This window comes from Chaetodon auriga, chromosome 2 (assembly GCF_051107435.1).
Source record: "Chaetodon auriga isolate fChaAug3 chromosome 2, fChaAug3.hap1, whole genome shotgun sequence".
Classification (NCBI taxonomy): domain Eukaryota; kingdom Metazoa; phylum Chordata; class Actinopteri; order Chaetodontiformes; family Chaetodontidae; genus Chaetodon; species Chaetodon auriga.
This window is the reverse complement of record NC_135075.1, coordinates 2,808,600-2,823,901: the sequence shown is the minus strand read 5'-3', so window position 1 is coordinate 2,823,901 and position 15,302 is coordinate 2,808,600. Positions and strand designations below refer to the sequence as shown.

The 15,302-nt window shown below is 40.6% G+C and overlaps 1 protein-coding gene across 2 annotated transcripts; it reads right to left on the bottom strand.

The window, feature by feature from the left end:
- Positions 1–963: 963 nt before the first annotated feature.
- Positions 964–12,417, bottom strand: ldlrad2 (low density lipoprotein receptor class A domain containing 2). Of its 2 annotated transcripts, none has more exons than XM_076746421.1 (5): positions 12,126–12,403; positions 6,942–7,427; positions 5,910–6,059; positions 5,664–5,804; positions 964–4,049 (listed from the first exon to the last, which is right to left on the bottom strand). In XM_076746421.1, the coding sequence occupies exons 1-5, from the start codon at positions 12,220–12,222 to the stop codon at positions 3,745–3,747; spliced, it is 1,179 nt and encodes a 392-aa protein (XP_076602536.1). In that variant the 5' UTR covers positions 12,223–12,403; the 3' UTR covers positions 964–3,744. The 2 variants fall into 2 exon arrangements, with proteins under 2 accessions (XP_076602536.1, XP_076602546.1); XM_076746431.1 differs by having other exon boundaries at positions 3,230–4,049; positions 5,664–5,801; positions 12,126–12,417.
- Positions 12,418–15,302: the final 2,885 nt, after the last annotated feature.

The following is a 15,302-nucleotide window of genomic DNA, read 5'->3' as shown; positions in this document are numbered from 1 at the left end:
TGGTCATTCAAGGCTTTCTGATTTAGGAGCACACAATTTCACGTTTTTTACTGCATCAATTTAGTGCAAGCACTTTATTATTAGCGTAATTCTAAATGAGTCATGAGAATAAAGTTTTTTGTTTTTTTTTTGTTACAGTTTCTGACTAGGATATACTGTGAAAATTTTTGTGACTTTCTTTCTTTCTTTTTTTTTTTTAAGAAAACATGCCTTGAACCCCTTGAATGCCTAGTAGGGTTCAGAGGGTTAAATAAGGATCAAAAAGTTGATTACAAAAAGTCAAAGTCAAGTCAAAGTCAAAGTACTAACTAAACTGCTGAAAAGTGCTACAAATATAAATAATGTTATAGTGTCTTTAAATAAAGTGGCTGGTGCTGGATAAGCCAAATCAAAGGGCCGGGGGGGTGGAGGGGTGGGGTGTCTCTTTTACAGAAACAGGGATTAGTGTTGAAAGGTTGCCAGTGGATACTAGAGGTAACACACACATTGACTCTTTCAAGCCCTCCCCAGTGTCAACCAAACAGCCTCTGAGTCAGATAAAGAACAACAGGCTGCTCAGTGCTGCAGATCAGGATGTGGCTATGTCCTGGTTTGAACAGTAAGCTTAGTTTTAAAACCACCATGTGGTGCAGTTAAAATGTAAGTCTCTAACAGTTTAAAATTGTTTCAAACTGACCTGAAAGTGGGACAAACATGATAAACTGATGTGTGGACATAATTTGTTCAAACTCACAGAACTTTGCTGTAAAGTCTGGAGAAGAATATTTCCCATTTGATGGGGCAGCCATGACACTGTACATTTGAATATATCACTCAGTGTAAGCAGTGTTTAGCTTCAGTGACGTGACAGAATACTGTATGCGACACTGTCATACACTGTGAAGTCTATTTTATTCCAACATTTTGAGCAGCTGTGTAACAGTTTTGGATAAAATGTAGGTATTGAGAAACAGGAGTGCATCTCCTTTTTCCAGCATTTATTAAAACATTACATGTACATAACAACAAGAAAAGGCCGACACTGAGGTAACTGCACTGTTAGTCTCTATGTGCTGACTAGTCCAAGAGTTGGCTTGAAATTTTTAGAATAGAAAATGGTCCTATTTCTGATTAGAATTTCTATTAATCAAAGCAGATTGCAATTCACATTATGCTGCAGTTTGGTGAAAACAACATTTTTCTCTTCTGCTTGTGTGCAAGATTTCATGAATTACAGGTCAAAAATGATAAATATTATGAATGCCTTTATACTTTATTCCCAACCATCAAATCATTCATACTCTTTAATTTCCATTAATTTCAAAATAAAATGAACCCCTTTTAAAGCTGTATTTTTATTTTATTTATTTATTTTTTTCTGTCCATTTGAGGAAAATGGCAGCACTGCAAACATTGTTAGCAAACAGTTGCTAAGGATACAGAGTAACCTGATGAATGTAAGTCCACTTTTCATTCTGTTTTACCTCTGTTTTGGTCTCCATCAACTGCTGAAAGAAATTTCTGGCTGTTAGTTCCTAAATGCTCCACTATGTTCACCAGCTGGTTGCTGACTGTCTGTCTCCTGAGCAGGTGGTGTACAGTGGGGTTTAAAAGCTTTTCTCCAGCTGCCTACTGGTGCTGCTAGAAATGAGAGTCAGAAAACCAAAGGAAAAAAAAAGCTAAAAGAGGTGAACAACTCTAGACAGGAACTACAAAGTTGGTTGATAATTCTTTGTGAATGTGATTCATCATTCCCAGTGACCTCTGTCTCTTTACACATTTGATTCATTCCGTTGTTCCAAAAAATCTAATCATTTTTGACTTCCAGAGATCCTCACAGTGCTCATTAAACACAGATCCTATAAAATCAGCCTGTGACAGTGGAAGACATCATTGAAATGATATGAGGAGTGTGAGTCGGGTGGATGTATACTGTACTTGGGTTGATGGGTGCACAGATATGCATGTATTCCTGTACAGTCTCTGCTCAAGACAGACAAAGAAGTCTGCATACTTCATTGTGCTGCAGCCTGGCAACCTGGAGGCCAGAAACACACTATTTGTTTAAGCATAAGGCCTTATGCCTTACCAAGGACACAAGTCAAAATCCCTAAAAGACATGGAGCTCTGTGTGGTGTAGCTACACAATACACAGTCTGGCAGAGGGAGGAAAGGTTATGGAGCTACTCCATCTAGAGGATGCCACAAAGAAAGTTTGCCTGGTGGACACATGAACACAAGTTGCCCCTCATATGGATCATCAATCTGGGTAAAAGCAGGAGGGTGTGTGTGTGTGTGTGTGTGTGTGTGTGTGTGTGTGTGTGTGTGAAACCCAGAAGAGAACAGAGCAGGAAAGTCGTCAACCTCACATTTAAATTTACTTCAAGATGTACATCATCTCTTGGACTGGTTAGTTCACACCCACATTTCCATTTCTGTTTGGAGAAGATTTTATGATTCTCACAAACAAGGTAAAAGTATGTGGACACCCATGTCCACATACTTATGTCTACCTTTTGTCTAGGTCTTGTTTTCCTGATTTTTGATAGGTCCCTTAGTTCAATGAAGTAAAATAAATCTTGACACTACATCAATGGAGGCTGTTACAGTGGCACATTACTACTTTTGGAATGGCATGTTCAACAGTCTCGTGTGTGTAATGTTCATGTATCCACACATTTTGTACTGAACACAGTGTGGAAATTGCAAAAACATTAAATGATAAAAAACAGGCTGAACTGATACACTTATGCTACTTTTGAAGTATAACTTGTTTTTAAAGATAACATTATGATTTTATAACAAGGCTAAGGGTCCACAACCATGCAGTTCTGTGCAGCCATAGAACAATTGATGATTTATAATGGTTAATTAACAAGAATTTCTTTTGTAATATGTCAAAGGTTTATTTTGTGCACGCAACAGCATGTTAGAGGTCCATCCTTAATTACCATTAAGTTTTCCCCTAAAAAGTGTTGACGAGACAGGCACTGGATGACTTTGTACTCCACTGTCCAAACTTCATATTAGACTGCTGGAAGAAGACTGGAAAGTTCGAAGGAATTTCTCCAAGGGAGAACAGCTGTTGTCACCAGGTGGGCCACTTTGCAGTTCTGGGGCGGCTTCCTCAGCATGTGTCCATGGAAAACTTGTGGCCAAAGCTGTGGACTGGAAGAGTAGTTTCACAGCAGGAATACACTGTTACTTTTAAGAAAAGCACATTTATAAGAAAGGAACTAAAAGCTGTTCACACTAACAACTTAACACTTTATTGTCTCTTCTGAAAACTGGCCAAGCATTAAAGGCTGCACTTCTCAAACTTCATAAGCAGTCTCTTTAACAAAAGGTGCTGTCATCATAATATGTAAGAGATACCTTCAAAACAATGCGCTGTGAACACAAATGTTTCTTCGGTGATTCTAAGACCCTTAATCCTATCCTTTCAGATATATTCATACTTTTCATACAATCCATAGTCATACTGTACCCTGCTTTACCTTCTCATAATAACATAAACACAGCAGTTTCTTCCCCTGCATCATCACACTTAAAACATGCAAACTGCTGTTAAACCACAACCATTTAGCTCTGCTCATGTCAGCCTCGCATACTGGACCCCATCAGTCCAACCTTCATTAAAAAGATTCTTAGTCATGTTGCACTGCCTAATACAGTGACTGTTCATGTTCGCCTCTGATCACAGCTCAGCACGTTGTACCCATGTCCCTATATGCCAAAGCTGATCACCCTAACAGACCCTGTACTCTAAACAGCTGCCATTGTAACATTTTCATCAGCACTATTGGTGGTGACCGCCGCGCCTGTCGAGGTCCCATTGATGGGTGTGTGTGGTGTGACTTTTGCCTGTCGGTGCTCCTTGCTGTGGGTGCAGCTGCGGGCACAGACGTGGCAGGAGGCACAGGCCGAGTTGCAGCAGGGTAAGAAGCGACAGATGCTGACACGCCACAGGAACCAGCCAGGTGACCAGCAGCACCAGCAGAGCACCATGCTACCCGCCACCACACCCAGGAGGATGTAGAGAACCAACAGGGACAGGGAGACTGGGGAGTCTGGGTATAAGAGGGGAAAAATACAGTCCTCTTTATTTACATGGCAGCCATATATAACTTAAGTTATAATACAGGTGGAAAACACTTACTGTGTAAAGAACAGTACATACTTTCCCCACATATAAGTGGATTCAACAAACTACTTCTGAAGTTTTTCAGTTCATCAGTTTGTACACGACCACACAAGCTGCAACATGTTGAGGAAGGCTCACACACCATTCACTACTGAAATGGCTGTTGTATCTGCCAGGGATCAAATCTTGGCGGGACCTCTCCTCCTCTGTGTTTGCCTTACTTTGGCTCCCTCTCTGCTCTGCCTTCCTACTGTTTAAATAAGAGAACTCCATGGGAGAGTGCTTCGTTCCTTCTCACATCTTACCACATCATTCTCTAAAGAGCAACAGCGGCACTGGCCTGAGCCTTAGCAGGGGTGCTCACCAACTTCAAACAAAAGGATGTCCTGATAATGGAAATCAGAAACTTATACAAGCTCATTAATCACTGATCTCCTGAAAATAGTCCCCCCAAAATACATTTGCAGAAACTACACTTAGATTTACATAAAGATTTATGTAGGGACCAATGGGCTTGGGGCTGAGAGCAAGTGCCAGAGTGAAACAGACTCCTGCTTCCTAAATGGTGTTGGAAGTTTGGTGATTTAGTTGCAAATGCATTTTACACACAGCTGTATGACAGCATCATCCATTTTGGGCTCTGTAGTTCTCTCTGGTTCTCCCCTCAAAGGTCAGATGACAATTACAGTAAGTATGGACAGAGAGTCTCTAAACATTATCAATTCAGCATTTTGGGAAATACAACTTGCTATGTTACCAAGAGTCAGAAAAAACATGAATATCAATTCACATCACATCACATCACATCAAAACTGTCTAATTATCTTGACACAGATATTGTACATAGCATGTGGAGGTTGGCTGGAACAGTCCTTTAAGCTACTGACTGTGCAATAAAGTAACCAACATTTACACTCACACACACACACACACACACACACACACACACACACACTTTACATTTTACACAAATTCAACCGCAGCCATCAATGAATGAAGCAGTGTGTATGTTCATCCAGCCTGTGGCCCCTTCCTGTGGGTAGACCAGGGTGCATTGAAATGTATCTCAGCTAAAAAACAGCTGGCAATTTGCACAGCAGGCGAATGTGACTCTCTTTCTCCAACTGTCAGCTGAACAGTCAGAACAGAAGAAAAGCTGTTTTCTTAGGCCAGACTTGGCCAGGTCTTAAAAGCACTGACAAGCTGACAGGCTGGCCCAGACAGTTTCTATTTGCACCTCCGACGCTGGAATAGAGACAGATCACTCAAAAGACTGCTCTCCGCCATGAGAATCCATCACCATTTATTGGTTTACGAGTCTTTAGGTGAAATTAACAACTCAATGGTCACTGCCATTAGTTTTATGGCCAGTCATCAGGACTCTTTGCATCCAAATGGGCACTTAATTAATTTGTTTACCAAGCAACCAACTGCAGGACATAAGCATTGAGTATTACACATTGATTGATTTGTGCCACTGGAGAGCTTTTCCTACCTGCTGAATGAATAAATATCTATTATTTACACAATGCTTCCTCACCTGTTACTGACTCGTGACTGGGAGCGCTGTCTGGCATGCCACAGTTCATATGTGAAGGAATCGGTACTGTGGGTGGATTCACAAAAGGTGGGGGTGGGGTTGCTATTGCCAGCGGAGGTTCAGGAAGTAAAAGCTGACCTGCTGATGAAGGACAAATTTGGGTCAAACTTAGTTAACTGTGAGATTTCAAACATGCTGTAACAAAATCAGGGAAATACTCGCGTGTCACCTCATCACCTAACTGACCTTTACAACCTGTGGTCAGGTTTTCCTCCAAGTCACTCCCATCCCCACAGTTGTCAATGCCTTTATCGTCGCACACTAGACTGAGAGGGATACACTTCCCATTCCTGCAGGTGAAATAAGGCTCACTGCTGCACTCTGACTGGTTAAAACCTGAAAAGGAAGATAACAATTGAGGGATTGGGAGAAGACAGGAAGGACCTGAGTCAGCCATAAAAACTGTACAGTTTGAGTGGAGTCTCTTTGATTGAGACTGAGAAAAGCATTGACAGGAACTTTGCAGCACTCACCCACACGTGCACTAATGCACTTGGTAAATAGCACAAAAAGTCATCAAAACATTTGAAATCTCTGATGCTATACAGGCTGCTTAACATAAGAGCTGTTACATTTATATTAATTCACACATTTGCTGTTTGTGTTTGTTGTTTGATTTGCAAAGTTTACGTAGTTTTATGAATGACATCATATGTACAGTTCTGCTGTGCCTTTACGGTAATGAATAATTTAAGTGCTGTAATAGTTAAACCATTGCATGTCTTGGCAAAATTTAATCATCACCTGAACCTCATATTGAGTATAGGGTTGAGTGTGAAAAAAGGATAAGTGGGAGTTCAAGTTTTGGGTATGACAGAATAACTAAAGAAGAAGAAAGATTTCTTTCTAAACAAAGAGATACTACAACAGTTGACTCCTTATTAATTAGTGTTTGATGGACAAGTCTTTACAGCTTTGCACCCTTATGTAGGTTTAACTAAAAAAAAAAAAAAAAAAAAATTCTTCACCACCAACTGAACACATGCTGTTACCAGTCATTAATCAAGCACTCCTTGATGTAAATTAGTGATCTATTTTAAGCCTAATTCTATTTGTATTCAGTAAACATGGAATTAGAAAACATTTATTTGATATTTAATATTAATTGGCAAACATAAAACAAACATAATAGTTTTAATAACCATTATACATTACATGTTTATGTGTGCATATCTGATCAAAGTATGGGATGGAGGGACATGTCTGTGCCTTTCTTACCCAGTCTGAAGGAGGTGAAGTCGCCTACAAAGTCAACTCTGGGCTGAGTCCCCCGAGTCACCAGCCTCAGGGTCAGGTAGTTTCCTGTGGACAGCACTGGCCGGGGCGGGCTCTTCCCACAAAGAGGAGGCCCGAGGGGTGGCGAGCTCCTGTCCCGTCCATCATAGAACTGAACATATGAGCCGGCATGACATGGGTCCCCTGAGCTTTCACCAGAGGTGGGCTCCAGTCTGGGGTTGAGAGGTGCTGAGCCACGAGGAGACTCTGGGAAGATAGGGGCCGGACTTAGAGGGGCCACTCGTAGCAAACTGTAGACCAGGAAGAAGCGGAAGTGGAACTGGACCTTGTCTTTAGGGGAGCTGGCCTGCATGGTGAGGTGACAGTCGGTCCCCATGGTCACAAAGTAGTACTTCTTGGATTCCTGGTGTGAGTTCACAATCATGCCATCACCCCGGATTGTCTGGCCACAGAAGTCCACTACATTGACTGGCAAGGAAAAGATACATGAGACAGAGTCCCCAAAGACAAACTGACACATGGAGAATTTCTGGAATGAACTTCAACCAGATGACTGTGTACATTTGGCTGTTTTTCTTATAGTGCTGGATTACTGATCACAAAGGGGACACTGTATCTTTATTCTCTGCAAAGTACAGAACCCTGTTTTCCAGATACTTTGACATTTCAGCCACGATCAAGAGAAAACAGTGTCTGATGTGTCAAGAACACACTGAAATGAATAGATAAAGATAGATAAATCATTATCTCAGGAAGCCCAGTATAACAAGTGGACAATCTGAATCTGAAATATTTGTAGTAACCATGACCATTCACAGTTTCTGTTAATACTTTTTGGACAGCTGGTATATGAAATGACAGTGAGTGTATAAAACTACTGATGTGGGGAAAACAGTAATATTTACATGTCATTTAATGGACCTATGCAAGTTCATGACATGTACAAAGAGGCTTTATGCTTTGACCAATGTAGGACACAGGCAGCAAAGACAAATACACTCTTATTTGTTGGTGCTTCCTCTGCACTAACATTTAGTACATCTATATCTCGATGCCTTGGTCTGCAGGAAATGATGCTTGCATCCACTGCCCTGCGTTATGTCATCTACAGTAATCTTACTGAACATACTGGAAACTCTATCTTTGTAGAACAGGGAGTCACAGGATTTTGGAGCCTGATGGGAAATGGCTGAATGTAACATCACATTTAAAACCCCAGAGATCCAACTCATTAATTGTGAAATTATTTATATAAGTATATGTGACACCCTACAAAAGATTTGATATGAATTTACAACCCATCCACATTTGTCATCTACATATGTCATTTTAACTCTACAAGAATGTGTCTTTGCACGTTAAAATCCTGAATTACTTGCTGAGGGCAACTGCTTTGGATTAAAAAGTATCAAGCATAGTAAATCTGGAATGCGAGCCTGAATAATGTTTAATCTTCCTCGGTTAGGCATAGCATTCTCTCTTGAGCAACGTAAGTTTTCTATCTCAGAGGAACCACAGAGCATGGACTGTAGTTTGGTTTAAATGTACACTTCCGCAACATGCCCTGCTTTCTTTCTTGACCTTGTTACGTTTGTTCGTATTGGCTCTTCTCTTTGTTATGCTGTTTAATTAGAATCAGTTATTAATGTTAAAAGATAGGTTCACTCTTCTTGACACCTTTGAGGAGGTGGTGGAGAGGAGGACACTGGACAGACTATTATCCATCATGGATAACCCTGAACATCCTCTTCACCACCTCATGGACAGACAGTGGAGCTCCTTCTCCAATAGACTGCTCCAGCTCCGCTGTCACAAGGACTGCTTCAGGAAATCATTCCTGCCACGAGCCATCACACTGTACAATAGCAACTTAAACAGTTAATCCACCAACCTCACAAACCCCAATATTTTACATTTTATCTGCACTACTGCAATATTGCACAATACTTTTTTATTGTTTACATTTATTTTCATCTGCAACTTGCACATATTTCCTCTGGTATATAGTTTATAGCTCTGGCTCTCTCTCTCTCTCTCTCTCTCTCTCTCTCTCTCTCTCTCTCTCAAGAACTGCTGTTAATACTTGTTTATATACTTAGTTATGTTGTATTTTTATTATATTATAATATTATATAATGTGTATTATATATAATACATATTCTATAACTATATATTTAGTTATACTTAGTTATAACAATTGCCGTCATTCCATGTTTATATACTTAGTTATATTGTTTGAGAACATTCTTTCCCAAATTGGGATCAATAAAGTAAAAGTCTGTCCTCTGTCTGTCTTCAAACAACAGTGAGGATGCCTGAATACACACCGAAACAGCTTTAACTTTCTGGAATCATTTGTCCTGTTCATACTGGCTATTTATTAAAAGATGCTTTCCTAATTTGCTTCCAATCTAAGTGATGGGGACAACATCTAGAGTCCCCTTTTTGCGAATCAAGGTATTCCAAAGTTTATGTGCAGCTAATATGAGGCTTCAGCAGTGTGAGTTAGATAAATGGAGAATCTTAATAATCTAGAAATATAGTAGAAGTCAAGAATTATGAATGTAAAGCTAGTCCAGTTGTTGACATCCACATATACCATGACTGAATGACTGAGCTTCATCACAGAATCCTGAATGTGTGGTTAATGACAGCGACTACATTAAAAATTCCAGTGATGCTATGTGAAAAGCGGACAGTTACTTTGTACTCAACACACTTTAGATGTAGAAACTTACACACATCAAACCTGGTAAACCTGATCATTTGAGAAGCAGCTCACTGCTCATGCACAGGCAGGACTGGGTCAGATGAGCAGGCAGATCCGGCTCCAGCAGCCCCCACCTACCCAACCACCACCCCCTGCCTCTGGGCTGCAGGCCAAATAATGAGAAAATTTACGACCACCCCTGGAGTTTATTAGCTCTGTTTCCCTGGGAGACAACTAGATCCTCCTGCACTGACCTCCAGGAATGTCCCAAAGCCCAGGAGCCCCTGTTGGTGGGAAACAGCTCATCCCCTCTGCACCACATTAGTAAATACAAAGCCTTAGGGGACATTGTCGAAAACATGGGTGACCAGAGGACACGAGTGCCCAGTAAAGATTTTTGCAGGCTGAAAATTCAAATCTTTTCAAACACTATCATTGTAAACGGAGTCTGTTTCAGAGGGCAGATCCAGAGGGCAGGTGAGAGCCAAGGTGACACACTGTAGCTAGAAATGTCTCTGAGACAGCACTGTGTAGAAAAGGGCAGCAGCCTCATTGTCCATCAATGTGTTATCCTAACACTGGTGTCTCACCACAGGCTTCTGTTTCATCACTTCACATTTGAATTTCTATAATCTCACTGTGTGCGTTGCCTTATTATACTCAACTGAACTTCATGCTTTAGTTGAATATTTACTCATTGATCAAATCCTTTGATTACTTCAACATCATTTAAAACTATAACCATAGTGATAATGAAGATTGAATTTGCTTTTATTAAACAAATGAACACAGAGTTCATTTCAGGAGAGGTTTAAAGGACTCTACCATTGGTTTTGCATGTTTCAGCTCCTTTACTACAAATCACTAAGATGCATCACAGCTGTCCATTTTTAAACCATGCTGCTGTGTTTTACAAACTCACATGTATTTCGTCTGCACTTCCAAGAGTCCTTTGGTTTCTTTGAATTTGTTTGATATGAATGTATAAGAACATATTCTTGAAACTTGCTTGAGTCGTGTGATCCATCATAGTGAACACCAAGCCTGTATTCAATGTAACATTAATGCAGACTTCATGTGATGGATTACACAACTAATACAAAGAATGGAAACCAGTGGCTGTATAGAACTACAGAAGAATACATCAAAGAGTCTGTGCATTCAAAACTCAGCAAAAATGTGAAGTATACATGATTTCTGGTGAACGCACTAGTGCGGTCTTTGAAACAGAAGAAGGCAGCAGCTACATCTCGGCACATGTTACACCATAACGTGTATGATTTGGAGAAGAAAACTGTTTTTATTTTAGTTTTCCTCATCATAACTGTACAACTTCTACATTCACTACAATAAAGGGGAGGGTCATGCAATATTTAGTAGTAGTAATTATCATATTGCAGTATCTCAGTTTCCAAATATTCATTGAAGTACTCAATATGAAATGGCAAAAAGTTAAACTCATATCCTTCTCAATGTAGGAAACGTATTTTGGGTTTTACAAGAATAATATGACTTTTTACCAATTCACTAAAGAATGCACATGTCGACAGATTCAGATAAAATCCAGGCTGACTTATTGTTCCAGATAATATATGATTAGACTTTTAGTTAACAAACAGAAGTAGCAAACAATGTTATGCTACAGTTACTAGGGTTACTGTTTTTCTGATACTACAGTCTCCTGTCTAAAAAATCTGGGACGCTGTGTAAAACATAAAACAGAGTGTGGTCATTTGATAATCCTTTTTGACATCTACTCTATTGAAAACAGTGCAAAGACAATATATTTGATGTTTGACCTCATCGAATTCATTCATTCATTCATCTTCTATACCCGCCTGTCCCTTTCGGGGTTGTGGGGGGGCTGGAGCCTATCCCAGCTGTCAATGGGCGAATGGCCTGAACCGGTCGCCAGTCGATTGCAGGGCTCATCGAATTAATTGATTTTTGTAAATATATGCTTATTCTTAATTTGATCCACGTTTCAAACAAGTTGGTTCAGGAGCAACTAAAGACTGGGAAGGTTGAGGGATGGATCCAAAAACACCTGTTTGGAACATTCCACAGGTAAACAGGTTCATTGGTAACACCTGATAGCATCATGATTGGTTATGAAAGGAGCATCCTGGAAGGGCTCAGTCGTTCACAAGCAAGGATGGAGAGAGGTTCACCACTTTGTGAACACATGATGGTATAAAGGAGATTACTGCATGGACTCAGGAACACTTCGTAGAACTGATGTCAGTAAACAGTGTGTTTGCATTTGATTCCATTCTGTTCTTATTTAGGTTTTACACCGCGTCCCAACTAGTGTAGAACCGTGGCTGAACTCTGTGCCTTTTTTGTCTGCCTCTGAAACAATGACTCCGAGTGCGTCACTTTCTTCACGATCCAAACATCATCAATCAGTGGGTGAGAAGTGTTCCGGTCGATGTGTCCGGTGCTTCGTGTCTTACCGGTCTCGATGGCCGAGCAGTGCAGAGAGAAGAAGTGGAGCAGGAGGAGCAGCCTGAGCAGACGCTGCCAGCAGCTCTCCACCTCCAACTCCATCATCCAGGCTGAGAGAGGAAGAGTCCTGTCCAGTCAGCTCACATCAGTGACTCTAACATCCCATCAGCATGTCATATCTTGTCACTGAAGAAGAGAAGGCTTCAGCTGGAAGTGTATGAGAGCTCAGGACAGGAGGGATCCAGCCGGTGTCACTAACAGCCGTGAGAGGAGGCAGCCGCTCTGCTCTTCATCATCAACACTCCGCTTTTTATTCCAGTCGAACCTCCTCTCGGGCCCGTGCTGCCATCTCCATGGCAACACCCAACCAATCAGCTGTCAAGCCAGGGAGGAAAAGGCTCCGGCTTGAAACAAAACTTTCCCCTCCTGATGTAAACTTCTCCAACTTTTCCACGTGCAGTCAGCTTCCGCAAGCTCTGCTGCTTCTTCCTTTGGTTTCTCTTTCTAGCTGCTGCTCTGCTGATAAACATAGAAACGTAGCAAACCTCTGTCGGCATCAGAAATCATTGAGATGACTGTGTTGCAGGAGTGACAGCAGGTTCCAATCCGGTGCTCTTTTCATTTCAGGTGACCTTTTTCTTCACACTTCCAGTCTGTCTTTAACTGATCTCTGGCCTCATTGTAACACACATTTACAGTAAAGTGACACATTTGTGATGTGATATTCGTCCGACTAGGTTATCTTTTTCCTTTGTCTCATGTCATTCATTCATTGTTTTGGTCTTTTTATGAGATTTGTTGACAATCAGAAAAAAGATTATTAGCAGATATTATAATTCAGTTATTACCATTCGACTCAATCTGGTTTGCTATTTCCAAAACTAAAATCTTTGTACTTGTGAGACTGCAGCTGGCTTTGTGAGGCAATGGCCACCCGGCTTCTGCACTGCATTGTGGCCAGATCCAGAGGGAAACTGGAAACAACATCAACGTCATCAACAGGTGACTGAAACACTGATGGAAAAACATGTCTGTTTAAAATAATCTTTGAATTTTTTTCTTTTCTTTGAAGTCTTGAATTTGAATTGAGGCACTGGTGATAAGAGGGAGTGGGTGTTCGGACGAGGACCACCAGTTCACGTCTGACCATCTGTCTTCCTCTGTGTCTTTAGAAAAAGAAGAGGGATGCCCCACATACAAAGACAGGGGTTAGGGTGTCATTCTTACTTACAAATTCAAGGAGAGGAGTCAATGTCCTGGAGAGAATGCGTCTGCTTTGGAAAGGTCAGGAATAATGACAGAAGATGTGCAGAATGACAGAATAATAGAAAAGTTAGTGCAGTCAGGCTGAAAGCATCTACATGCACTCTCTAAGCTTGAAAAGTTGAATTTATTAAGTGAAGAGGTTCTCATTAGTCATTCATGAGATTTGGATTTTAGCTGCATGCCATTGTTCACTCTTTGCCTCAAAGCTCGGCACTGAATCTGCTTTTTTAAAAGTTCACAATGATTTGTTACTTGCAGCAGTCAGTGGGGACTATGTTGTTTTAAAACTTTTAGACCTTAGAGCGGCGCTTCATATGTTCGATCATAAGCTGCTTATCACCAGACTTGAACAATGGGTTGGGATCCAAGAAACAGCCCTAAACTGGTTTAAGTCATACCTTGCATAAGTAAAGTCCTTCTCGTCATTCCAAGATTCTGAAAAAGTAGAAGTTCTTTGATTACTTCTTGCCTTGACGACTGTAACTCCTTGCACATAGAGTGTAAAGCCCTTTGGTCAGCCCATGGTGTTTTAATTGTGCTTTAGAAATACATTTGATTGACTTAACACTCGCTGGCCGTGGATTTGCTGTGAGGTGATTTCATTAAACACACTGATTTAGTAATGTGCCACCAAGCTAAAATAATGACAGTCTTAAAACATGATTTTGACACAGAGACCCTCTTTACAACAGCAGTGACCTCCTAAGAGCCATATAGCTGAGTAGTGGTATTTATTATCAAGCAAATTGTGAATACAACTCATACAAAGCATACAGACAGCATGGAGCTTCTAGGGCATTTGCCCTCTTCCTGGTTGGTAAGCAAGCTTTGCAGATGATGGTAAAAATCTGTTAAAATTTGTTGACAGTTATCATTATTTGCACATGACTGACATTTCAATGCAACTTAAGCGGTCTCAGTGAACAGCTTTACTTTAAAGAGTCAGTTCAGCCAAATGAAAATGAAAATGTTGATCTGTCCCTGGGATTTCTACCTCCCCCACAATAATCAAGGAAAATAGAATACAGCATTGGACGTTTAGGTCTCGACAATCTAGTGACCTCAATGTGAACACTTTAAACACTCATCCAATATAATCGGATAATTTTCTGGTCATTTAGGTGGACACTTTAAGTGCAGGTACCTTTACTCCTTTTCTAGTTTAGTGGTTCTCTGCGTCCACACCTGGATGAAAACCCTTATTACACCAAGATTTTGCTTAGGTGTGGAAACCTGTCTTTTACTGTCAAAGTCAAAACCCAACAAGAGCAAATCAGACAAGACAGCAAAAACACCATCCTTTCAAATGAAGATGTTTTAGCTTTGAAGGTTCTTCATGACTGCATGACTCACTCAGCTGCTCCTGTAATGCTGAGTTCTGCTTCAAAATGCTTTGTATTTCCTGGTATTAATGTGTCCCTGTACAAACACAAGCTCTGTTTGCTGCTTCCCCCTTGTGGTTGAATAGAAAAATGTCACTGTCATTTACTGGTCTCAACGTCCTGCTTTAATTTATTCACTTCTCACATGTCAATTCCATACATTACTTACGAGACACATTACTAGTGTGTGGAGGCATGGGGAAACACATCTGAAACAAATACAAATCCAATTTTAATGCATGATAGCTTCAAGAACTGGAAACATAATCAGCTAACAACAAAAAACAAAAAAAGCTGTCCAGAATTCCTCATTGATCAAGATGAAGAAGAACACTGGATACTTCACTTTAACTTGATGTCTTTGTTTGCAAAATTTGTGCAGCGTGTGATTATAGAATCTTTCAAATTATTCTGATGTCATGTAAGGACATTTTTCCTTGCCACTGTCACCAAGTGCCTGCTCATGAAAGAATTGTTGGGCCTCTGTAGACTAAGAGCATGGTCCTGACCTGCTCTATATGCAAAGTGTCCTAAGAC

What these genes read in the sequence shown, in the direction of transcription:
- ldlrad2 (XM_076746421.1), bottom strand. Translation starts at nt 12,222, where the DNA reads ATGATGGAGTTGGAGGTGGAGAGCTGCTGGCAGCGTCTGCTCAGGCTG. An exon ending in CTGCTCGGCCATCGAGACCG is followed by an intron (nt 7,428 to 12,125) that starts GTAAGACACGAA and finishes TTTCCTTGCCAG; the next exon opens with TCAATGTAGTGGACTTCTGT. An exon ending in CAGTCACGAGTCAGTAACAG is followed by an intron (nt 4,050 to 5,663) that starts GTGAGGAAGCAT and finishes TCTTATACCCAG; the next exon opens with ACTCCCCAGTCTCCCTGTCC.